A 24,206-nucleotide genomic window follows, 5' to 3' on the forward strand; every position below is an offset into this window, starting at 1 on the left:
AAATAGGTTAAATCTAGTTCCAGTGAAATCTTTCAGAAAGCTGTACTGTTTCCAGATCCCTGTGGGATTCCACGTAGGAGTGGCTGGGTCTAGAATCCCACCTTTGAAATTCTATATCAATAAAACCTGGCTGGTGTGGGCAAGGTCAGTTGATGGAATACATACAGAAGCCAGTATCCTCTTTACTTTGGAGCTCCTGGAGTAATTTCTACCAGTTGGCCTAGGATTCATTTCCTGTAACAGAAAGCAGGATTTCCTAAATTTGTTTCCTGTGCACATTCCGCCTGGGAAGCCTTGAAGTGTCTTTATTCAGCTATTGATTACAGCCTGGGGGGCACTGCCCCCACCCCCCGACCCCCCGCCTGTACAGTAAACTCCCAGGGGAAATGAGACAGATGTAATCTGGCCAGAGAGAAGTGGTCCTAAGATGCTCGGGCGAGCAGGCTTCAGCCCTGACAGCATCCCATCGTTTGCAGGAGATTTGACAGTGTTGGAGGGGGGGTGCAGTGGAGGAGGGGTCACTGTGACACAACTTTTAACGCGTCCTTCTTGGCGTGAGTGGTCAAGGACGTGCTCTCCTCCGAGCAGATAGAATCCACCCTGGGACTCGTTCATTTGTCTAAAGAAGTTGATAAACATTACCTGTAATTCTCACTAGGTAGTGATAACCACTGTTTATGTTCGGGTGTAGAGTTACCCAGATTTTTCCTAAATGTGGGCATATATGTAGAATTACAGTTGTATGTTTCTCTGGTACAGAATCACACGATAGTACAAGGAAGGAAGGAGGGTGAAGTGGGTTACGTCACATCCTTGAGAAAGCCAGATGGTTTTCACCATCTGTAGGGTTTATGTGTGCGTGCGCATGTGGGCACATGTACATATGTGCACGAGTGTGGGTGTGAACACATGTGCACGTGATGTGTGCACGGCTGCTGTTTGAGCATATGTGGCGTGTGGACGTGCATGGGTGTGTGTGCGTGTGTGTGAGTGTGAATGAAAGTGGCCTGCTGTATGTAGCTGTGCCTTGAGTACCTCAGTGATTTCAGAGCCCTTAGTTACAAGCTGTGGGTAATGTGTAGAATGTTCTGTGTGGCCACCCCTGCTCAGGGAGCAGAGCGAGAAGTCTATCTCCATCTTCCCCTGAGGCACCCCGCCCCCTCCTTTCTCACCGTCTCTACACAGGGCCCCTCCCCTGACCTCTGCCTCGGAGCCGCCCACTGTTCTCAATTTCTGAGTACCTTTGCAGAGATAATTCTTTGCATACGTTAGAATTTTCCTCACCCTTTAATTATTAACCTATTTTAAAAATTTAAGAGCACAACTGTAAATTATAGATAAAGTTTTGCACCTTGCTTTGCATTACTCGTCCTTCTAAAGCATGTCCGTGTGTGTGGTGTCGCTGTGTGGGACGTCAGCTGAGTTTTGCTAAAATGTTGGGCTGCTGTGTGTTCTGTCTTCTCGCAATGGCATTTCAAGACCTTCGTTTCCACTAATTTTTCTGAAAGATGGGGACGTCGCACTACCCCTCCTTACCCCGCGGTGCCGCTGCGGGTCGTGGGTCACTGCCAGGGCGGACTTGAATAGCAGTGTGATTTTAAGCTGCACTCAGCCTCCTCGTAGGTAAAGAGGGGCTGATACATCACACGGAGCTCATGGCCCTTAGAGAAGAGAGGGAGCAGTGAGGGTAGCGGTGATGCTGCCAGTGGTTAGGAGGGGTCACCTGCTCTGTGCCAGCCACCGCGTCAGGGGCGTCCCTTACCACCCAGAATTACTGTCATCGTGCCGTTTGCAAATGAGGTATAGATGGGCTAAGGAATATTCCCAAGGTCACACGGCTGGCGAGATTAAAACCGGCAGCCCATGTCCAGGGGTGGGGCTCGTAACCCCACAGGACCACGTCCCTACCCATGGCATGATGGCTTGAAAGTGCTTTTGTCAACTCACAAGTATTGCAGAGAGTGAAAGCCCTTGCGTTTGGGGAGCTCAGGGCGGATACTGGGTGAAGTTCCAGAGTGTCCAATTATTTTTACCTACTCCGGTCCCCTTGGGACACCTGCACTGAGCCAGTGTTGTGTCTGGGAGCTCCAAAACTCAGTGGCACCTTCCGTGTGTGTCCCTTCCCTCTTTTCTCATCTTATAAGCTTCCAAGCTTGGTGATAATAACCACCTTCTGGCACAGCCCCCGGAAGCCTACCTTCTGAGTGTCTTGCCTTCACCGACCATCTCTTCAGATCCGGCCCTTAGAAGGGAAAACCAAAAAGGATGTGTTTCTCCTCTAGTCCACAGTACCCTTGAAATGGCCCGCTCGCAAGGGGCTGTGAGAGATGGGCGAAGAGGGAGTGGGTCTCTCCTCCAGACATCAGAGTCTGTAGATGGAGAGCATTCCTGCATCCATTAGAGTGTCAGAAGCTGGGAGTAATGCAGACAGGGGTGATATAAGAAAAAGGGGTATTACCAGTGAAGGTACAGCTAATCTAGAAGCAGATTTTATTTTTAGTCCCCCCCCCCGCACTAATTATAAGAGTGACATTAGCTTGTTATAGAAAAAGAAAAAAAATTCCAGGAAAAAAAAGCCAAAAATGTTTTGGTGTTTTTCCTACGTCTTTCTCTTCTGTATATATACAATATATGTTCTATGAACTTGATTTGTTCCCTTGCATTATCCCTTTCCGGTAACTATCTATAGTAAGAATATTCTTAGTGGCTGCTCTATTCTGCTGCTTAGATACACCACAGATTATTTCCTCTGTCTCCCAAGTGTAACGTTTAGGTGGTCCCCCACTTGTGGCTGTCATAAATAATGTCATGATGGAGAGCCTCGCTCATTCAGTCTCTGTACATCTCTCAGCATGCATGGAAGGTCCCAGTTGTCTCATTTTGCATTTTCTTAACCCTGTTGCAAAGAGTGAGGATAAAAACCATTGGGGAAAGGTAAGCCCGTGGCCTTGAGTGGGGGCCGGCAATCTCCCGTCCCTTTGCAGCCTTGGGGTTTCTTTTTCCTCCATAACCACATCCCTGTCAGTCCCCTGAATGCCTCCTCGTGTCTGAGCCTCAGCTCCAGGCCTCGGACAATGCCAGCATTCAGATGTGTGCAAGATGGAGTGTGGAGTGTTGACCCAGAGAGACTTAGGAGGCTGGTGGGGCTCCACCATCACGTTGCCAGGCCCTTGGACCTGAGGGTGAGGTCAAAGAACAGCGGTCGGGAACTTAAGGAAGAAATCCACCATCCATGTTATGTATTAACCACTGGGGTAGAATTTTGAAATACGATTTTGGTTGCTCAGAAGATAGGGGTCCTGTGTCAGGCAGGACTATGGGATTTTGGGGGCACTGTAGAAAACTGTCAAATGAGCCTTCCTTGGTATTAGCTCATCCGCGGCCATACATGCAAAAGTCCTGTCCCATATCACATTAGTATTGGTCCAGAATAGACTTAAGTAAATAGTCGTTTCTAAGTGGCTAAATTTTTATAGAGATGATGCCATTCTTCCTTTTCAAATACTTGTTTTTATCAGAGTTAAGAGGCTGAATTTCAGGTATAGGATCAGGAAATTTGGATCAGGGAGTGGCCTTTTATTCTACCACCTTGTCCACTGATTCTTAAAAGTAGCAGGCTGTGTTTTGTTTGCCCCATGCTGTGTTTAAAAGAATAACAGCAATATTTAAAAATCACTCAGTGTTCTACAAAAATCAGCTTCTCCTGAGAAAGATCAGATCTGGAAAGACTGGGCCCAGTTTCGACCTGGCAGCAGTTACCCCCTCCCCCAAACCCTGTCCCTAGGTGGCCGGCCCTGCCCCTGTCCGCTGCCTGCCCTGCTCCTGTTGGCATTCAAACCTGCAACCACCATGTGGCACATTTTGGAACCTATTTCTTAATAAAGTAAAGAATACCTAGGTCTGTGGATATTTATAAGCTTGAAAGGCTGGCTTCGGGCAGACTGGCCATTCTTTGTAAGCCTGGGTGTTTATCTGATTGAATGCCCCCAAAGAACCGTTTTAATCAGATAGCAGATTCATGCATGTTCTTGTATTTCATATGCATCCTGCTTTTGACAGGAATTCAAGGCTCTTTAGCCTGTCTGGCGTAATTCCCAAGCACACATTCCCAGGTACAAAGGGAAGATTATTAAAGCTTGTCACAGGTGGTTCATTGCTGACCAACAAATGATGAAAAAGCCCTTTCATGGACAGCTCTGACAAGAATTCTTCAGATAGGCTTTTTTTTTTTTTTTTGGAGGCGGAAGGGTGGAGTAGGAGGCTCTGTTTTTTTAATTTCCTGACCCAAACCAGACTCACAGCTGACTCGTGGAGCCCAGATCCCCCGCTCTGGCCCTTTCTTGGTTTCCAGCATTTGCTTTTGCCTCTCATTTACTTGTTCATTCATTTACCTTACGAGGTTTCTTTTTCTGCTGCTCTCTGACCTCCGGATAGTCTGAGCCGAGGCCCCCTGAGACCCCAGCTCCGGCTGTTAAGGACAGCGAGACTCAAGACCCTGAGACTGGGACTTCCCTGGCAGTCCAGTGGTTAAGACTCCATGCTTCCACTGCAGGGGGGTGCGGGTTTGATCCCTGGTCAGGGAACTAAGATCCCACGTGCGGCGTAGAAAAGAAAAAAAAAGAGACCCCGAAATCCTTTCTGATTTGGCAATACAGGATGATTCTTTTGTTTTTTTTTTTTTCTTTTTTTTTTCTTTTTTTGCGGTATGCGGGCCTCTCACTGTTGTGGCCTCTCCCGTTGCGGAGCACAGGCTCCGGATGCGCAGGCCCAGCGGCCATGGCTCACGGGCCCAGCCGCTCCGCGGCATATGGGATCCTCCCAGACCGGGGCACGAACCCGTATCCCCTGCATCGGCAGGCGGACTCTCAACCACTGCGCCACCAGGGAGGCCCAGGATGATTCTTTTGAATTGAAGCTCAGACCCTCTAGCAGAAGTAGCCTCATTTACATCATCTTGTTTTAGGAAGGGATGGAGTTGTCCCACCTGACCGCTGAAATGTTTGTCCCCGCTGCTGTTGAGAAGGGTTAGTGAGCTCCCCAGTTCTAAACTGCTCTCTTCTCAGTAGGACCCGGGGGATTTTATATGTTCTGGTAGAAAGCAGCTTTAAATTAAAGCTGACTTAATGTTCAAGTCAGAATAAGGGAGTGGGAGTGTAAGGTGAGAAAGAAAGGCCCCCCTGCAGGGCTCATATCCTGTTGGAATCAGCCCCCAAGGGGACTTGTGAGGTTTTGATTAGGACCATTCAGCTGTAATTCATGCTTCCCCGGGAACACTTGTCACTGTTGATCATTTCAGATTCATGGTTCAACTTTCCCTCCAGCACAGTCCTGTGGGGTCCGCGGCAGGGGGACCCAGGCTGGCCAAGGCCAGAACTGCCTCTACGGCCCTGAAAGCCACTTCCCCTTCTGGAGTTCCAGATCCTTTTCTTGATTGAAGTTAAGAACAGGCTTTGGGGGAATTCGTGTATCTCCTTGAAGCCCAGTATCACAGACTCTTCACATCTTTTCAGAGCAATTAAATATGTTTTTAAGGGGTGAAGCAACGGCTGTTTAAAAGCAAGGATGAAAAAAGCTTTTCCCTAGCAGTCGTGTTGGAAAGCATCCGAAGAAGAATTTCCTTTTTCTTTGTTACTAAACTGTTATGTAAAGGAGGATGTAAATGTAGTCAAGCACATATTTGTAATAATCTCGTATTGTGTTGGGATATTTATTTACTTAATTAAAATTAAAAATATTAAAAATTAAAGAAGTACGTGTACACACTAAACTATTTCAGTAGTATAGAGAGAGAAGAGTGAAGTGATTTCTCTTCATGTGTATCATCCTATAAGCATTTTAGTGCATGTACCCAAGGTTTGTTTTTTTTGTTTGTTTGTTTGTTTTTGCGGTACATGGGCCTCTCACTGCTGTGGCCTCTCCCGTTGCGGAGCACAGGCTCCAGACGTGCAGGCTCAGCGGCCATGGCTCACGGGCCCAGCCGCTCCGCGGCATGTGGGATCTTCGCGGACCGGGGCACGAACCCGTGTCCCCTGCATCGGCAGGTGGACTCTCAACCACTGTGCCACCAGGGAAGCCCCCAAGGTTTTTAATATTTATATGGATGGGATTTTTAAATTTATATCAGTGTTTACTGATTTGTTCATTTTAAACTTGGGAAGAAGATGGTTAGCAGATAGGACAGGCCATATTGAAATTCAGAGTGATTAGGTGAAACAACTCTATGAATGAGTTTCCAAAGACTTATGCAGGTTGATAGCAAAACAAACAAACAAACAAAACCAAACTTGATTAGCTCTTTCTTTTGGAGGTGGAGGTCAGTGGGAATTAGGAGGTGGGCACCTTTGGGGGCTGTTACTATGCCTACCACGCCCCCCATCAACTCTCTAACGGTGACAGTGAGTCAGGGGTGACTGGGAACACCCACTAAGGATGCACTGATGTGTGTGCACCCGTGTTTAGAGAACAGGCATTTGGATGGCCCGGGATTGGCACTTTCCCTTGGGCTACTTGGGTCAGCTAGACACAGGATTCGATCTCCTCTCAGCCCATGGCAGCTGCCTGCCGAGAGCAGCTCACCTGGCCTCTCTGACTCTGTTTCTTCGTCCCTCGGGTAGAGCTGCTTGGCACTTCCTGCCTCCATGGGCTGTGCTGACAGGTAAACACGATGACCTTGTGGTCCGTACGCCGTAGGCTCTTCGTACTTACCCCTGTCCCCCCCCCCCACCCATGGCGCGGCCCCCTTCCTGTGGCAGTGGCGGTGAGGTCTTGGTGGTCTCCCCTCCCCAGCTCCCCCCTCTGTCCCCGCCTTTTCCACTCCTATTTCCTTCCTTCCCTGAAGACCCCAAACCAGATTCATCTGTAGACGTGTTTTATTTTCTTCATGGGCGTTTAGAACATGCAGCTTAGTGGCTTACATTGAAAAGTGAGAGATCTCAGGGACAAGGTCAGATTTCTGGTTTTTCTTGAGAAACTGGAAGCTCTGGCCACCCTGGGTCCACATTCCCGCGGGGCAGCCTCCTTCAGAGGGGGCACTGGCTCCTGCCCGCCGCAGTTCCCACTGGTCTGGCCCCTGTCTTGGAATTTGCACCCTCCATGCCTTTGACTGGAAGTGAAGCAAGCCTTGCTCCGGCTGTGAGACGATTCCAGCTGGTGGCCCTAGGAAGTGTAGCGGGTGGTGGAGGGCTTGGCTGTGCACCAGGTAGATCCAGGTTCCTGCCTAGCCGGCCGTTGCCCCGGAGCATCACCTCAGGCAACTTAATGAGCTTCCGCAAGCCTCAGTTTCCTCATCTGTGCAGACCAGCGTCCTCCCCCTGTCAGTACCGCCTGCCATGTGGGGTGGGGTGATTCTCTGTCATGGGGGCTGTCCTGTGTGTTGTGGGATGTTTAGCAGAATCCCTGGCCTCCACCCACGAGATGCCAGTAGAAAATATCCACCCCCTCCTCAGTTGTGACAACCAAAACTGTCCCCAGACGTTGCCATGTGCCCCTTGGGGGGCAGAGCTGCCCAGTCGAGAACTGCCGTAGATCCCCTCCCGGTTGAGCATGTGTGAGTTTCACAGGGAGCCTGGAGGTGAGTCGCGCCACCCCGGCGCCGTGCTCCTGGCTTCCCCGTGTTTGTGGTTCGCCTGGTGCAGCTCCTTCCAGACGTCATCTCTGGTTGTGCTGATCCTGAAGCCTGTGCGGTTCTCTCTGCCACAGCTCTGGCGCGTGGCCTGCTTTAGGGCCCAGAAGAGATGGCAGCTGTGAGCACCGAGCCCCCGCAGGCCTAGAGGGGCGGGTGCGGCCAGCAAGACCTCCCCCAGGGATGCAGGCCCTGCTCAGCCTCACCTGTCTCTGCTCCCCCGTCCACCTTTACGTTCATTTGCTTGACCTGTGAACCAGGATCCTCGGCTGTGTATCTGACCTTCGACCCTTGTCACATTTAGGTGGCCCTGGTGCAGTGGACCGAAAGTGTGGGCTTAACACTGGTGGGCCGTGACCAGTCTTCCATGCAGCTGAGGACCCCTGGTGACCAGATCCTGAACTTCACCATCTTGCAGATCTTCCCTTTCACCTACGAAAGCAAACGCATGGGCATCATCGTGAGGGTGAGTTGTCTTTTATTTATGATTTAAAATGGTTAAAAAAAAAAAAAAACCTGCCTAAGTCTGCTGTGTATGTCCCTGTGGCTGGACATTCTTTCTTACCCCTTTCTTTATTGTATTATTGCCTGTCATTCAGACTAACAAGAGGATATAATTCCCTCAGAAGAATTAGGTCATCAGTTGGACAGATCTCAGATAGCTGCTCAGCTTTTGGTTAACTCACTTCCAGAGTGAAAGGTCTAATGAGTGTAGATTGAGCATTTCTTGGTAATAGTACATTTCTCATTGTATACTCTTTCGTTTAATTAAATGTTATTTTCTATTGAGGTGGCATTCACGTGACATAAATCAATCATTTAAATGTGTAATTCATTGGCATTTAGTACATTCACAGTGTCTTGCATCCACCACTTTCCTCAAGTTTTGAAACACTGGCATCACTGCAAAAGGGAACCTTGTATCCATTAAGCGGTCACTCTCCATACCTTCTTCCCCGTAGTCCCTGGAAACCTCCAGTCTCTCTTCTAGGATTTGTCTATTCTGGATATTTCATATAAATGGAACCACACAATATGTGACCTTCTGTACCTGGCTCCTTTCACTTAGCATAATGTTTTAGAGATTCATCCATGTTGTAGCATATATACATACTTCATTCCTTTTTATGACTGAGTAATATTTCGTGTTGATGATCCATTCATCCATCAGTGGACATTTGGGTTGTTTCCACCTTTTGGCTGTTGTGAATAGTGTTGCTATGAAGGTTCGTGTATAAGGATTTGAGTATCTGTTTTCAGTTCTTTTGAGTAGATACCTAGGAGTGGAATTGCTGGGTCCGTTTCCCAATTGCTGGATAATTCTATCTTTTAACTTTATGAGGAGTCGCCAGACTTTTCTATAAAATGCTGCACCATTTATAGGGTTGGCTAAAAAGTTCGTTCAGGTCTTTCTGTAAGATGTTACAGAAAGACCTGAACAAACTTCTTGGCCAGCCCAATACATTCTACCAGCAGTGTATGAAGTTTCTGGTTTCTCCATATCCTCATCAGTGCTTGTTATTTCCCTTTTTTTTTTTTCATTGTAGCCATCCTAGTTGCTGTGAAGTGGTATTTCATTATGGTTTTGATTTGTGTTTTCCTAATAGCTAATGATGTTGAGCATCTTTTCTTATACTTATTGACCACTTGTATTCTTCCTTGGAGACATGTCTGTTCAAGTCATTTGCCCACTTTTGAAATGGGTAGTCTTTTATTGTTGTGTTGTAAGAGTTCTTTATGTAGTCTGGATACTAGACCCTTATCAGAGATATGATATACAAATACTTTCTTTCATTCTGTAGCTTGTCTTTTTGCTTTCTTGATAAAATTCTTTTGATGCACAAAAGTTACTAATTTTGATGAAGTCCAATTTATTTTTTTCCTCTGTTGCTCTTGACTTTGGTGTCATATCTGAGAGTCCATTGCTAAACCTGAGGTCATGAAAATTTACCCCTATATTTTCTTTTAAATGTTTTTGTAGTTTTATCTCTTTAGATCATTGATCCATTTTGAGTTATTTTCATATATGGTGTGAGTTAGGGGTTTTAACTTCACTCTTTTGTGTGTGGATATAGAGTTGTCCCAGCACCGTTTGCTGCGGAGACTATTGTTTTCCCATTGAATAGTCTTGATACCCTTGTAATTAGATATTTTCGACGGTTTTTCATTCATACAGTCACAAAAGTTATTGGAAAAAAGTGTCGTGATCACTCAACATTGTCATTTTGGCATTAATATTTCAGATTTTCTTTTTATATTTTTTGAAGCTTTTATTGAAGTACAGCATACAAAGAGAAAAGTGCAAACTTCATGAGTGTACAGCTCAAGTGTTTACAAAGTTAACACAGTGTAACTCACATCCCGGGCAAGGAACAGAATCCCTCCCACCATCACCCCAGCAGCTCCCTCGTACCCCTTTCTGGTTACTGCATCCTTCCTTCCCACAAGGATATAACCACTGTCCCATTTCTACCACTGACTGATTTTTGAACTTTATATAAAGGAAACTGTACAGTAGATACCCTTTTGTGTTTGAGTTCGTTTGCTCAAATTTATATTTATGTATTGATCCACACTTCTGCATGTATTATAGTTAAAAAATTTTTTTAAACAAAGAAAACATTGTGCATTCATTTGAAATCCCATCTGCCCTTTCTAGATGTGCTTCCTCTCCAGTCCTACCCCAGGTTTATCACTCCTATGAATTTTAAAATACTATTATCAGACACATTGGGTATAAATAATATGTATTATGGTTTTCACGTTTTTATTCTCTCTATAAAGTGTCATTGTAGTATATATATTATTATTCCACATCCTAATTTTTGTTTAACATTTTACAAAAAGCTTTATTTATGTTGATGCACGTAATCCCACTTTATTTCTCTTAGCTGACTTGTGTTGCATTGTGCAAATATACCTCAGTTCCTTCCATCTATTGCCGTTCCCTCCTGATACACATTTAGGTCATTGCCACTTTTTTTGCCGATAGAAAGACCGCTGCCATGTGTAGCCTTGTCTGCTGCAGTCTCCACTGTACATATGTCCGTGTTTTTCTGTGGACTACACCCAGAGGTGGACTTGCTGGGTGGTAGAATATATACATCTTTAACTTTACCAGGTATTTTCAACTTTTTCTCCAAAGTGCTTATACTAATCTCAGTCCCACTGTTTTCTGCATCCTCACCAACGCTTGATAGTGTCGGACTTCTAAAGTCTTGCCAATCTGAATTAATACCTTGTTTTCCTATTTGCTCTTTTACTCACACTTTCCATTCTGGGAAGCCTGGAAGCCCTGTGTTCATAAGCCACTCGGCTCAGTAGTTCTTAAACCTGGCCGATAGGGACTTCCCTGGTGGCACAGTGGATAAGAATCCGCCTGCCAATGCAGGAGACATGGGTTCGAGCCCTGGTCCGGGAAGATCCCACATGCCGCAGAGCAACTAAGCCCGTGTGCCACAACTACTGAGCCCGTGTGCCACAACTACTGAAGCCAGCATGCCTAGAGCCCGTGCTCCGCAACAAGAGAAGCCAACACAATGAGAAGCCTGCGCATGCACGGCAGCGAAGAGCAGCGCCCGCTCGCCGCAACTAGAGAAAGCCTGAGCGCAGCAACGAAGACCCAGCACAGCCAAAAATAAGTCAAATGAATGAGATCTAAACAAACAAATAAACAAACAAACAAAACCTGGCTGATCATCAGAGTTAACCATAGGAGCTTTAAAAGTTGCAGACTACTTTAGTCCCAGTCCTATTTTGGTATTGAGATGGTTCCCTGGTGTTCTTAAAGGTTCTTCACATTGTTTGGCTTGGCTGGAGAAAATGCTGCCCCATATCATGAGAATCTCTGGAATAAGACTCTCTCATTTTTTAAACAAATGAGGATCCCCTCCGCCCTATCTACACAAGTGTTTCATGCCTTAGGGGTCAGAGTTGTAGATTCTATTGTAGTAAATTAGTAATAATAGAATTAGTAATAGGAGTAATTAGTAATAGTACTAGCAGCACTAGTAATAGGAATAGAGTTAGGAACAATAATAATAACAGAGGTAACATTTAAATGGTGCTTACTGGGTGCTAGTCACTGTTGTAAATGATTTGATAAAACAACTCATGTAATTCTCATGATGCCATTGCAGTTGGCATTTAATGGAGGAGAAAACTGAGGTATAGAGAGAAGAAGAAACCTCCCCAAGTTCATATAGTTAGAAAAGGTGGAGCTGGGCCTCTACCCCAGGCTGTCTGGCTCCCAGGTCATGCTGTTTCTCGCCAGGCCCTGGGAGTTTGGGTGTGATGAGAGGGATGTGGAAAAGCTCAGAGCACCCGCGGTAATGTTGAGGTAATGTGTTAATTACATATGGCGTTGTGACAGATTATCCCGCATGTGGTGGCTTAAAACAACAGGAAGTGCTATCTGACCATTTCTGGGCCCCAAGGAGTCCGGGTGCAGCCTCGCCGGGCCCTGTGCCTCGGGATCTCTCATAGGCTGCAGTCATCCAAGGTTCAGCTGGGGCAGGATTCACTGCCAGGTAAAATCAGTGCTCTCAGCAAGAGTCAGTTCCTTGCAGTTGTTGGGCTGAGGACCTTAGTTCTATACCAGCTGATGGCCAGAGGCCACCCTCATCCACTGCCCCACAGGCCTCTCCATACACCAGCTCCCACATCAGCTGGCTTCATCCAAGTGAGTCTGTGAGAGTGTGAACAAGACAGAAGGCACGTCATCTCAGAACCGACCTCCCTTCACTTTCGCCTTATTCTGTTATTAGAAGCAGGTCCCTGGGTCCAGCCCACCACTTGGTGGGCCTGGATCACCCAGGAGTGTGAACACACCAGGAGGTGGGGAAAGTGGGAGTCACTGAAGAGGCTGTTTCTCCAGGTAAAAGTTAGAAGCAGCTCCATGAGCTGCAGTACTGATGGTCCAGTGACACACAGTACGAATGTCCCTTGAAAATTACACATTTTAAGGGATTTTTATGTCCCTGATGCCAGTAGTCTTCAGACTCTATCAGGCATATACCCTTGGCAGTTTTTAAGTGGGATGGGGGCTTTTCCTCCCATGCAGCTGCTGCTTTTCCCACTGATCTGTGCCTAGCCTGCCCCATGGCTTTTAAACTGTATCTTGAGTGCATGTCTGATGTCAAGAACATCCATGGCCTGGAAGCAGCCACATGAATCCTGTGGGTGGGTGTTTCCTGGGGAATTAGAGTCATTATCTACGATGGAATTACTTTCATTTTGTTCCAGACTTTATTTTTCCAAGTTCTAGGGCCATGGACTATGCTGGAGTCATTTGAGGGTTGAATCATCATCAAATAGTCCCGATATCAGCCGTTCTAGAATAAGTGGGCTGAGTGCGTCAGCCTTCCTTTAGTTGCAAAGGGCTATCATTCCCAGACATGCATCATATTTTGAGATGTGACCCCTGTATCTTCCCACAGCAAGAACGGGATCTGTGTCTGGGAGTATGGGATCCTGTTGGGTGTGCAAATCTATCATTGCTTTACAATAGCACTCCACCCTTCCCAGGTTATATTTTTAAGAAATCAGCATTCGGAACAGATAAGTATGTATAGAAGGGGGTCAGAACCGTTCGTCTGTATTTCCATCACCCAGAGACAGCCCCTCTTGCCTTTTCAGGGAATTTCCCTTCAGTTTTTCCTCTAAGCATAAATGAGTGTAAATAGCCACACACAATTTTATAAAACTGGCTTCCAACTCCACCTAAAGCTTTCTAAAACTCCCACCCCCTCCACTGAACAATAGGTATAGTGAAAATGTTCTCATATCATCAAAACACGATTTTTATGATTTTAATGTGGGCATGGTGTTTTGCTGAAAAAATGTAGCATTATTTAATCAAATATTCCTTTCTTGGATACTTAGGTTGTTTTCCATCTCTCACTACTAACAATGAATCTGTGCACATCCATCTTTGTTAGGCTGTCTTTAATGTGATGCATATTATTTTGCTAATAGTTTTGTTTTCTGACCTGTCTCCCTCTCTGTCTTTGGTGTTGCAGGGTGCAAATCCATGCCCAGGGCTGTGGAGCTAGCTCTCCACTTAGCACGAATCTCACTATTCTCCTTTCACGAAGTGATCCTCATCCTGGGGCCATCTTGCCCCCAGGGGACATGGGGACACATCTGGGGACATTTTTGGTTGTTACAGCTCAGAGGGTGGTGCCCCTGGCATCTAGTGGATAGAGGTCAGGACAGCCTCATACCAAAGAATGTTCCAGCCCCAAATGTTCATCGTGCCAGGGCTGAGAGACTCTGTTCTGATATGGCCATCTTTTCTGTCTGTTGTTTGAAAGTAACTGCCCAGTTACCTGATGTGAGGAAGTTTTCCCTCAATTATAAAATGGTTCTCAACCTGGTTTTATGACAGTTGACAGTTATAGTTTTGTTCTCTCACCTGGCTCATCAACCCTCTTAAACATGTGTGAGCTCGTTGCCGGTTCTGTGCAGCATCTTCTTACCCCTCACCAAGCAAGGTCTGGTCTTTGTGTGAATCTCTCCTCTGAGAAGGTCAGTGAGGTTAGAGAAGCTGGTTTCGTTGGGGCTTGCGTGTTTGTCTCTGTGTCGCCAGTTTTGTGTTTGTTGTGTTACCGGATGTTCCCCTCCCCTCCCCTCCCCTCCCCCTTCCCCCTTGGCGTGCTGCAGTTGGGTCATTGGTATAGATCATACCCTTGTCACTGTCTGAATAAAAGAGGCCTTTGAACAGGTGCCAGAGTCAGACCACAGTGGAAAACGATGAGGCCCCAAAACAGTGCAGCACAACCGGCAGACCTCTGTAAATTTATAGCGTAATCTTGCCATAATATGGGAACGAAGTAACCTTGTGATGAACTTGGTGGGAGGAAATGACTAACGGGAGGAGACAGTCGGTACAGTATTTATATTGGACAAGATGTCCGAGTTCTCTTGAGCCCCTTCTGGAGTAGAGGAAGCTGGGGAGGGGGACGTTATTTCCCAGAGCAGCATTTGGGTGAAGGCGAAAGGAAAAAGAAACCTCGGATGCTTTCATGTTCAGACCCCACGGCTATCTTTGGCCCGAGTCACAAGCAGGCATAGATGTAATCCATCAAAGAAGCAGCCTGCAGTTCTAATGCTTTTAAAGTGCAGGTGCCTGCTCGTGGCCTGTGGGTGCTTTTATGAGTAAGCATGTTGTTCTAAAAGATTGTCCGTGATCAGAGGCGTTCAGAAGTTACTTTAGTAGATGAAGCTATACCACTGATTTGGCCTTGGGTATTTATTTCCTATTGGATGAAGAGCTTACAGGCATGCATTCTGGGCCTCCTGGGGTAGCAGAATTTAGGCCCAAGGTGGTGATGGCCATGCTCAGTTAGCCTTGCCCATCTCCATTGCCTCCAGCCTCCCTGTGATGCAGGTCTGTGAGGAAAGAGTCATGGGATAAGAATTGACGATTTTACCATCATTCCTTAAAGCCAGGGTTTCTCAGCCTCAGCACCATTGACATTTGGGGCGGGATGATTCCCTGTTGCGGGGACTGCCCTGTGCATTGTAGGACGGTTAGCAGCATCCTTGGTCTCCACCCACTAGATGCCAGTAGCACCTCCCAGTTGAGACAATCAAATATGTGTCCAGACATTGTCGGAAGTCCCCTGGGGGCAAAACCACCCCCATTCAGACCCCCGGCTTAAACCTTGTTTTCTACAAACAGTGCGACTGAGGGTCTTGAGGAGTGACTGTCACCCCAACAGGAATAATAACACTGGGTGAGCATTTTCTGTGGATGTAGGCCCTTTGCTACCTGCTCTATGTAGATGATCTCGTTTAAGCCCCAGCAAGCTATATGGTAAGAGTTGTTAGGATCCCGATTTTACAGAGGAGGAGACTGAGGTCTAGAGAAAAGAAGTAGCTTGTCCCGGTGCACACAGCTGGCAGCTGGTGCCGGGTCTAAGCATCTGATGTCTGTGCTGTGATGTCACCCTCTCCCCAGAAAATCTGGTCAGTGTGAACAGAAAATCTGGGTACTTTGCTCTCTAGCTAAGTCCTCAGGTAGACGTAAGGGTCCCACGTTGTCTAGAGCAGTAGCTGTCAACTGAGGCAATGTGTCCCCCAGGGGACATTTGTTAACGTCTGGAGACATTTTGGTTGTCACCATGGGGATTGCTGCTGGCATCTAGTGAGCTAGGGATGCCGCAGGAGATGGTGCAATGCAGAGTCCAGCCCCGTCATGGGAAAGAATTCTCCAGCCCCAAATATTAACAGTGCCAAGGCTGAGCAACCCTGATCTCGAGAATTATCTTACTTCCCAACTCTTTCCTGTAGACCACGTTTTGGCAACACTGGCAGCCCCGCGTATAAATTTAAAATTATCTTACAGTGTGAGGGTCAGTCCTCACACTGTAAGATATTCCCCTTAGAACAGCAATAACTGTAAAAACAGAGTTCTTCAATCCTTTTGATCTTGCTTTCATCATTTAATGATTTTCCAAATGCTTTGAGTTTTCTTGTTGTCTGTGGCCTTTGCCCCAAAGTGAGGCTCCCCTCTCACTTTTCATCTTCGGCCAAGTGAGAAAACACGGGCGTCCACTGAGTACACTTTGTGCAGCATCTCTCGTGGGAAGCGGCCACTGGAGCGGAACACAAGTGTTCCTCTTGGGTGTTCATTCCTCCCGGCCCCCCCTCTAGGATGAATCGACTGGGGAGATTACGTTTTACATGAAGGGAGCGGATGTCGTCATGGCTGGCATCGTGCAGTACAACGACTGGCTGGAGGAAGAGGTAAGCATGACGTGGGGTGTGGAAACGGGGCCTCGGATGCGTGTCCTGGAGTCGGTCCCTTGCATGGAATAGTGAGATGGGTCCCTGCATGCGTTTTCTGGGGCTATGTAACAAATCACCCCCAAATTTAGCAGCTTAGGAGGACGCGTGTTATTTCTTACAGTTTCTGCGAATCAGCAATCCAGGCACAGCTTAGCTGGGTCCTCAGCTCAGGGTCTCTTAGGCTTTGGTCAAGGGGTCACCCGAGGCTGGGGTCTCATCTGAAGGCTCAGCTGGGGCAGGACCCACTTCCCAGCCCACTTAGTGGTCATGGGCAGGATTCAGCTCCTCAGTGCCTCTAGGCTGGAGGCAGCCACATCCCTTGCCATGTGGGTCTCTCCATAAGGCAGCGTACAGGTGGTCCTGGCTTCATCTGAGACAGCAAGCGTGGGAACAGAGATGAAACAGAGAGAAGTGACCTTCTTGGAAACGACCTCCCTTTACTTTGCCACATTCTGTCTGTTAGGAACAAGGCACTGGGTCCAGTGCACACTCAGGGCAGGTGAACATACAAGGGTGTGGGTACCAGGAGGCGGGCATCGTGGGGCCCCGTCACAGGCTGCCTTGTCCCAGTTTGTGACGTGGGAATTGGCTGCAGCAGGGAGGGAAGGAACTCTCCAGTCTGTCAGGCCATTTCTGTTTCATCTCCCATCTCCAGGTGCAGAATTCACATTTTATGTTCAGTAATATCATATTTCCAGTTAGTGAGTAACAAACCCAAATGCCGACAGGGGCCAGGCAGGTAACTCAGGTGAATGAAACGGGCCGGAACGTGTTTCCTGACAGCATCACACTTTGTGCGTTGAACGTGTTGGAATATTCTTCACTTGACAGCTATGTTTCGTGGGACCGTGTGGAAACAGCCGCCTTTCAGTATCACTGGCTGTGGTCATTTGGGAAAGTGCTCTCGTCAAAGGTTCGGTTTTTCCAACGAGCCAGAAACCCAGATTAGTCTCTGAGATCTTACTGCATTGACTGAAATTTTGAGACCCCTTTGGAAGGTTTGCTGAGAGAGACTGCTTTAGGGGAAAGCAGCGATCTGATTTGCCGTTGCACTGGCCCCCTGGGAGGGGCATCCACTTCAGCCTCCAGCCCTCCCCAGAGAGAGTCCAGGATACAGAGCCCTTAGTGCGGCTCTCCGCTGACCGGGGTTTGCTTTTCAGTGTGGAAACATGGCCCGGGAAGGGCTGCGGGTGCTTGTGGTGGCGAAGAAATCTCTGGCAGAGGAGCAGTATCAAGACTTTGAGGTCAGTGGTTCTGTGACTTTTCTTTTACTTTTTAGCCCCACTCACCTCTCCATCTTCCCCTCCCTCATTCTGCTCTGGCCAGACTGACATCATTTCTGAGCACACCAGGTTCTTCTCTCTGCCTGGTCCTCTCCTCCCTCACAGAGCTCCAAGGCCCCCCTCCCTCACTTCCTTTGGGTCTCAGCTCAAATGCCGCCTCCTCTGAGAAGTCTTCCTGCATTCCCCCATCTAAAGCAGCCCCACCTCATCACGCCCCATCGTCACCCTGTTGAACTTTCTTCATTGCATTTATCACCAGCTGTAATGACTTTGTTTATGTATGTATTTTCACATTCTTTTTGATAGCTTCTTTCTGGAATAAAATCTTTTTGGGAGCAGAGACTTTATCAGTTTGGTTTGCCCTTGTACCCCAACACTTAGGATAGTCATTGTAAACCTTCTGAAAAATTTGAAGTGAAACCTTCAAATTTGAAATTGTAAACCTTCTTGGAGCCCTAATTTTTTTAAGCTGTAAAAAATGTTGGATTTGAACTCAATCATTGACTTTCACTACCAAGGCTTCCAGTATAAATATGTCTTGTTAATTGTCATCTCGTCCCATGGGTTGTGTGTTCCTTGAGGGGAGGGTCCTTGTTGTACCCCCAGTCCTGGCACAAAGCTGAATGAATGTATTTACACATGACTGAAGGGGAAAGAGACCAGGTTCGGGGAAAGGCTTCTGCGGCCCTTGTCCTGCTCCATCCAGAGAAACCGTGCTTGGGTCTGTCTCTTTTATGTGCTTGAGTTCTTTGTAAAGTTTTATTTAACGAGAGTTCTAGCCCTGATAAAATTCTACCTTTCTTTCCATTTTAAAGGCATATGCTTTGTGACAGCTGTATCTTTGTTAACACCGTAAAGAGGGGATAAACAGAAGGGTTGGGTCGATGGTCTTTGGAAGTAAGACTTTGTCTTTAGACAACCTGGTGGTCAAGAGTTCTTGGTTACAGAGCATATGCTGTGTGGGGAGAACCTACTGTCTTTTGAGATCTTGAGTTGTACTAATCCTTGTAAAAACCCAGTGAGGTTGGGGCTGTTATTTCCTCTTCGGGGAGGAAAACAACTGAGGCTCAGAGAAGTTAAGTGACCTGCTAGAAGTTGCACAGCAGGGGAGTGTAGAGCAAAGGGTGGAGCTCCGGTCTGTCCAGCTCCAGCGTCTGGACTGATGAACTGGGAAGGAGGCTGGAGGTCTCAGTTTCACCCCTTTGAGGTTCACCCAGGTGCTGGGGTCCCTGCCCTGTGTGGCGGGGATGAGACGCTCCCACTGCCAGTTGGTCCGCCTTGCACCTCCCCATCCTAAGCGGTGACAGTGTCCCCTGGTGTGTCCCAGGCCCGTTATGTCCAGGCCAAGCTGAGTGTGCACGACCGTTCCCTCAAAGTGGCCACAGTGATCGAGAGCCTGGAGATGGAGATGGAGCTGCTGTGCCTGACAGGGGTGGAGGACCAGCTCCAGGCGGACGTAAGGCCCACCCTGGAGACCCTGAGGAACGCCGGCATCAAGGTAGGGTGAGCCTGCCTGGACCCACTGCTGAAATAGGTTGCCGCATGGCAGTGAATTCCAGACTTAGACCAGTGATCCCGTCAGCGGAGGGTGAAAATTAGAGATGGGGGGAGGCGGGGCCGAGGATGGAAGTAGTGACAGGGAACCGGGCTCGGACAGTGACCTGTAGCCCTCCCATCCTTGACAGCTGTGGAAGACGTCTTGTGTGTCTGCTTTTGCTGCCGGCTTCCCCTCTGCATGCCGGGCTCCATGAAGACAGGACTGAGAGCATCTCCTTAGCTCTCAGGACCAGCTGTGTCCCGCGCATTTGCAGTGTTTGTTATATTCTTGTTGAGTGTCCGGCCAGCCAACCGTCTGTCTTTTGGTCTGGGTAACTGAATGACCACCCAACAGAGTGACCATCTGCCCCAACAAACTGCCATATTTACATTTTTGTTTGGGGCCAAAAAATACATATCTAGTAGTTTAATCCGGAGACGCCAGTAGAGGGCGTCTGGGGAGCGGGCTGCATCTCAGCGGACCCAAGCAAGGGATTAGCAAACTCATCAGCTAGAAGCTCCTGAAAATATGTAGGTTAAGCTGCCTGCCTCTGCCCAGAGCAGCTCTAGGCTGCGTCCTTGGGCCCGCATCTGGCAGGAGTGCCTGTGAGTGGGGCGATGTCAGCAGGACGGATGAGGCCTGGGCCTCCGTTTCCCACCTCATAAAGTTACTGTGAAGGAACGATGCACAGCACTTAACAGGTGCCCCGCACGGTAAACACTCGGGGAACCTTTGTGGTTATTTTCTTTCCTGCGCTTGCCCTGCTGCCAAGATTTCCTTTGTCCGATGACTCTAAGGCCCCCACCCCACTTCCCCACTGGGAGCAGAGAGAACAGAGGGTTAATGGGTGAATCAGCAGGGTAGGAAGCACATCCGTTTAGACTCTGAAGACCTGGGTTCTGGGCCTGGTTGGGACAGGAACTAGCTCTGTGGCTTTGGGCAAGTCACCTACCCTCTCTGAGCCTGCAATAGTGAGACACACAGTGCTCAGTTATGAGGCGAGGACGAACCTGGCACGTTTACTATCGGCGTTTTAGTTAGGGTTCAGCCCCCTGAGATTGCTCGGGGGCATCCGGCCGCGTAGAAAGACCCTATGGGACGTGACAAACCAGTGTTTCCTGTGGGACATGGAAGTGACCCCTCGTGCATACAGCCTTCCCCTTCTTTGAGATTATTTATTGCTTTAAGAAAAATTTCCAGAACGGGGATTAGGAGGGCAGAGGTTGAGTTTTACGATGTCTACTGCAGCATGCGGCCGGTTTTTCAGAAGTGCCACACCAGCTTTTGCTGCCACCAGCGGCAGACGCCCAAGGTCTTGAAACCCTTGAACTGGGCCCTTTCCTGTGGTTCGTTGGGGACATTGTAGGCCTCAAGGAGGTAAATGGAACGTATCAAGTTCAGCTCGATGTGTTTGGAAACTCGGCTGACACAGGCGACAGGCTAGCCTCAAACACTAACCAAGGGGACCCCTTCCATGCGGTAATTTCAGGTTTGGATGCTGACGGGCGACAAGCTGGAGACAGCTACATGCACAGCAAAGAATGCACATCTGGTGACCAGAAACCAAGACATCCACGTTTTTCGGCTGGTAAAGCGTTCTCTGCTCTGGGGCCCTGTGGGCTGATGCTGCCGTGTGCCCTGTAACCTCATAGCCTCGCGTGGACCCCTGGGTGGGGGGTGGCGGGAGCTCACGTCGTTGGTTTGGGTGGATCACTGAATGACCCAGGCGAGGCTCAACGATTCCTGCTGGTGGTGGTGCAGGAGCACCTGGTTACCGCCCCGTGTTAACCTGTGTTCCTAACCTGGTGCTGGCTGTGGTCCCTTTGAGGAGCTGACGGGAGTTAGGCATGATCAGCGTGAAGGATGCAGATGAGCTCATGGATGTGAAATTGTTCGTACAAGTCTGGGGTTTCCCTGAACCCTTCAACGCCAAGTCCTTGGGTAGGAAATCAGTTCCAGATCGCAGGTACTGGCCTGTCTGCCCTCCTGAAGGAAGCCCTTGAGGAACCTTTAGAAGGAGGCGTTTTGGGTGGCAAATGAATTCCCTGCCCTGGTGGCCAGCGCTTGGCCCAAACGGTGCAGGCACAAGGAGCTGCTGCAGGGCTCGAAGCCAAGGACTGTGATTGGCCTTACTGAGTTGGGAGTTGGGAGGGGCACTAGGTCCCCTCTGGGGCCAGATGTGGTGGTCCTGCTTATCTGTCATCAGAGCTACCAAGCCAAACAACTGGATCTAGATGTTTTGGGGGTCTCCCCCCCATACCCCTGCCTTTGGTCTATAGCCCGTTGAAGCTTTATGAAATCCAGCAGTTTCGGGACTAGCACAACCAGCATCGTGTGGAGACAGATACAGTGGATCCTCATTGTTCATGGATGCTGTATTTGCAAATTCACCCACTCACTAAAACTTGTTTGTAACCCGAAAATCAATACTCGAGGTGCTTTCAGAGCCCTATATGGCTGCACGCACAGCAGTGGAAAGTCTGAGTCATCTGACGAGTGAGTTCCCAGCTGAGGTGGAGAGGGGCGGTGCTCTGCCTTTTTAAAAAAAAGTTATTGATTTATTTTTGGCTGCGTTGCTGCGCACAGTCTTTCTCTAGTTGCGGCGAGCGGGGGCTACTCTTCGTTGCGGTGCACGGGCTTCTCATTGCGGTGGCTTTTCTTGTTGCAGAGCACGGGCTCTAGGCGCGTGGGCTTCAGTAGTTGTGGCACGTGGGCTCAGTAGTTGTGGCTCGTGGGCTCTAGAGCACAGACTCAGTAGTTGTGGCACGTGGGCTCAGTAGTTGTGGCTCGTGGGCTCTAGAGCGCAGGCTCAGTAGTTGTGGCGCACGGGCTTAGTTGCTCCACGGCATGTGGGATCTTCCCGGACCAGGGCTCGAACCCATGTCCCCTGCATTGGCAGGCGGATTCTTAACCACTGCGCCACCAGGGAAGCCTCCTCTGCCTTCTTGTCTCAGCTCTCAGGCGGACGCAAGGGTCCTTTTCAGTCTACTCAGTGCCACGTTTTTTGCATTTTTGTGGGGTTTTTTGTTAGCAATTTCACTGTTTAGCATGGCCCCCAGCACAGAGCTGGGTACTGACCATATCCCTGAGTGCAGGAAGGCTGTGACGAGCCTCCTGGAGATAAGCTTCCTCCAGGCATGAGTTATGGTCCTGTTGGCCATGAGTCTAGTGTTAATGAATCAATAATAAATATATTTTTTAATTAAAAATTTTTTTATTGAAGTGTAGTTGATGTACAATATTATATGTTTCAGGTGTGCAACACACTGATTCACAGTTTTTAAAACTTATATTCCATTTATAGTTATAAAATACTGTCTATATTCCCTGTGCTGTACAATATATCTTGTGGCTTATTTATTTTATTTAATTTTTTAATTTTTTAATAGATCTTTATTGGAGTATAATTGCTTCACAATACTGTGTTAGTTTCTGTTGTACAACAAAGTGCATCAGATGTATGCATACATATATCCCCATATCCCCTCCCTCTTGAGCCTCCCTCCCACCCTCCCTATCCCACCCCTCTAGGTGGTCACAAAGCACTGAGCTGATCTCCCTGTGCTATGTGGCTCCTGTCTGTTTTACATTTGGTAGTGTATATATGTCCATGCCACTCTCTCACTTTGCCCCAGCTTCCCCCTCCACCCCCGTGGCCTCAAGTCCATTCTCTATGTCTACGTCTTTATTTCTGCCCTGCCATTAGGTTTATCAGTACCATTTTTTTTTTTTAGATTCCATATATATGTGTTAGCATACAGTATTTGTTTTTCTCTTTCTGACTTCACTCTGTATGATAGAATCTAGGTCCGTCCACCTCACTAAAAAGAATTTCGGGTTTTTTTATGGCTGAATAATATTCCATTGTATATATGTGCCACATCTTCTTTACCCATTCATCTGTCGATGGACATTTAGGTTGGTTCCATGTCCTGGCTATTGTAAATAATGCTGCAGTGAACATTGTGGTACATGTCTTTTTTTGAATTATGGTTTTCTCAGGGTATATGCCCAGTAGTGGGATTGCTGGGTCATATGGTAGTTCTGTTTTTAGTTTCTTAAGGAACTTCCATACTGTTCTCCATAGTGGTTGTATGAATTTATATTCCCACCAACAGTGCAGGAGGGTTCCCTTTTCACCACACCGTTTCCAGCATTTATTGATTCTAGATTTTTTGATAATGGCCATTCTGACCAGTGTGAAGTGATACCTCGTAATTTTGATTTGCATTTCTCTAATAATTAGTGATGTTGAGCATCTTTTTATGTGCCTCTTGACCATCTGTATGTCGTATTTGGTGAAATGTCTATTTAGGTGTTCTGCCCATTTTTTAATTGGATTGTTTGTTTTTTTTGATATTGAGCTCCATGAGCTGTTTGTATATTTTGGAGATTAATCTTTTTTTTTTTTTTTTTCTGCGGTACACGGGCCTCTCACTGTTGTGGCCTCTCCCGCTGTGGAGCACAGGCTCTGGAGGCACAGGCTCAGCGGCCATGGCTCATGGGCCCAGCTGCTCCGCGGCATGTGGGATTCTCCCGGACCGGGGCACGAACCCGCGTCCCCTGCATCGGCAGGCGGACTCTCAACCACTGCGCCACCAGGGAAGCCCAGGAGATTAATCCTTTGTCCATTGTTTCATTTGCAAATATTTTCTCCCATTCTGAGGGTTGTCTTTTCATCTTGTTTATGGTTTCTTTCGCTGTGCAAAAGCTTTGAAGTTTAATTTGGTCCAATTTATTTAGTTTTGTTTTTATTTTCATTACTCTAGGAGTTGGGTCAAAAGAGATCTTGCTGTGATTTATGTCAAAGAGTGTTCTTCCTGTGTTTTCCTCTGAGAGTTTTATAGTGTCTGGTCTTACATTTAGGTCTTTAATCCATTTGGAGTTTATTTTTGTGTATGGTCTTGGGGAGTGTTCTAATTTCATTCTTTTACATGTAACTGTCCAGTTTTCCCAGCACCACTTATTGAAG

At 47.7% G+C, this 24,206-nt stretch overlaps 1 protein-coding gene across 2 annotated transcripts in view; it reads left to right on the forward strand.

Annotated features, from left to right (window-relative positions):
• Nucleotides 1-24,206, forward strand: part of ATP9A (ATPase phospholipid transporting 9A (putative)) — a 134,980-nt gene that overhangs the window by 86,679 nt on the left and 24,095 nt on the right. For both annotated transcript variants that reach the window (XM_081255888.1, XM_081255889.1), the window contains exons 15-19: nucleotides 7,926-8,087; nucleotides 16,280-16,372; nucleotides 17,575-17,658; nucleotides 19,025-19,195; nucleotides 20,724-20,822. In XM_081255888.1, the coding sequence (XP_081112014.1) occupies nucleotides 7,926-8,087; nucleotides 16,280-16,372; nucleotides 17,575-17,658; nucleotides 19,025-19,195; nucleotides 20,724-20,822 (609 nt within the window). The remainder of the gene's footprint in view (nucleotides 1-7,925; nucleotides 8,088-16,279; nucleotides 16,373-17,574; nucleotides 17,659-19,024; nucleotides 19,196-20,723; nucleotides 20,823-24,206) is intronic.

Source organism: Mesoplodon bidens (assembly GCF_964165515.1).
Source record: "Mesoplodon bidens genome assembly, chromosome: 15".
NCBI classification, from domain to species: Eukaryota; Metazoa; Chordata; class Mammalia; order Artiodactyla; family Ziphiidae; genus Mesoplodon; species Mesoplodon bidens.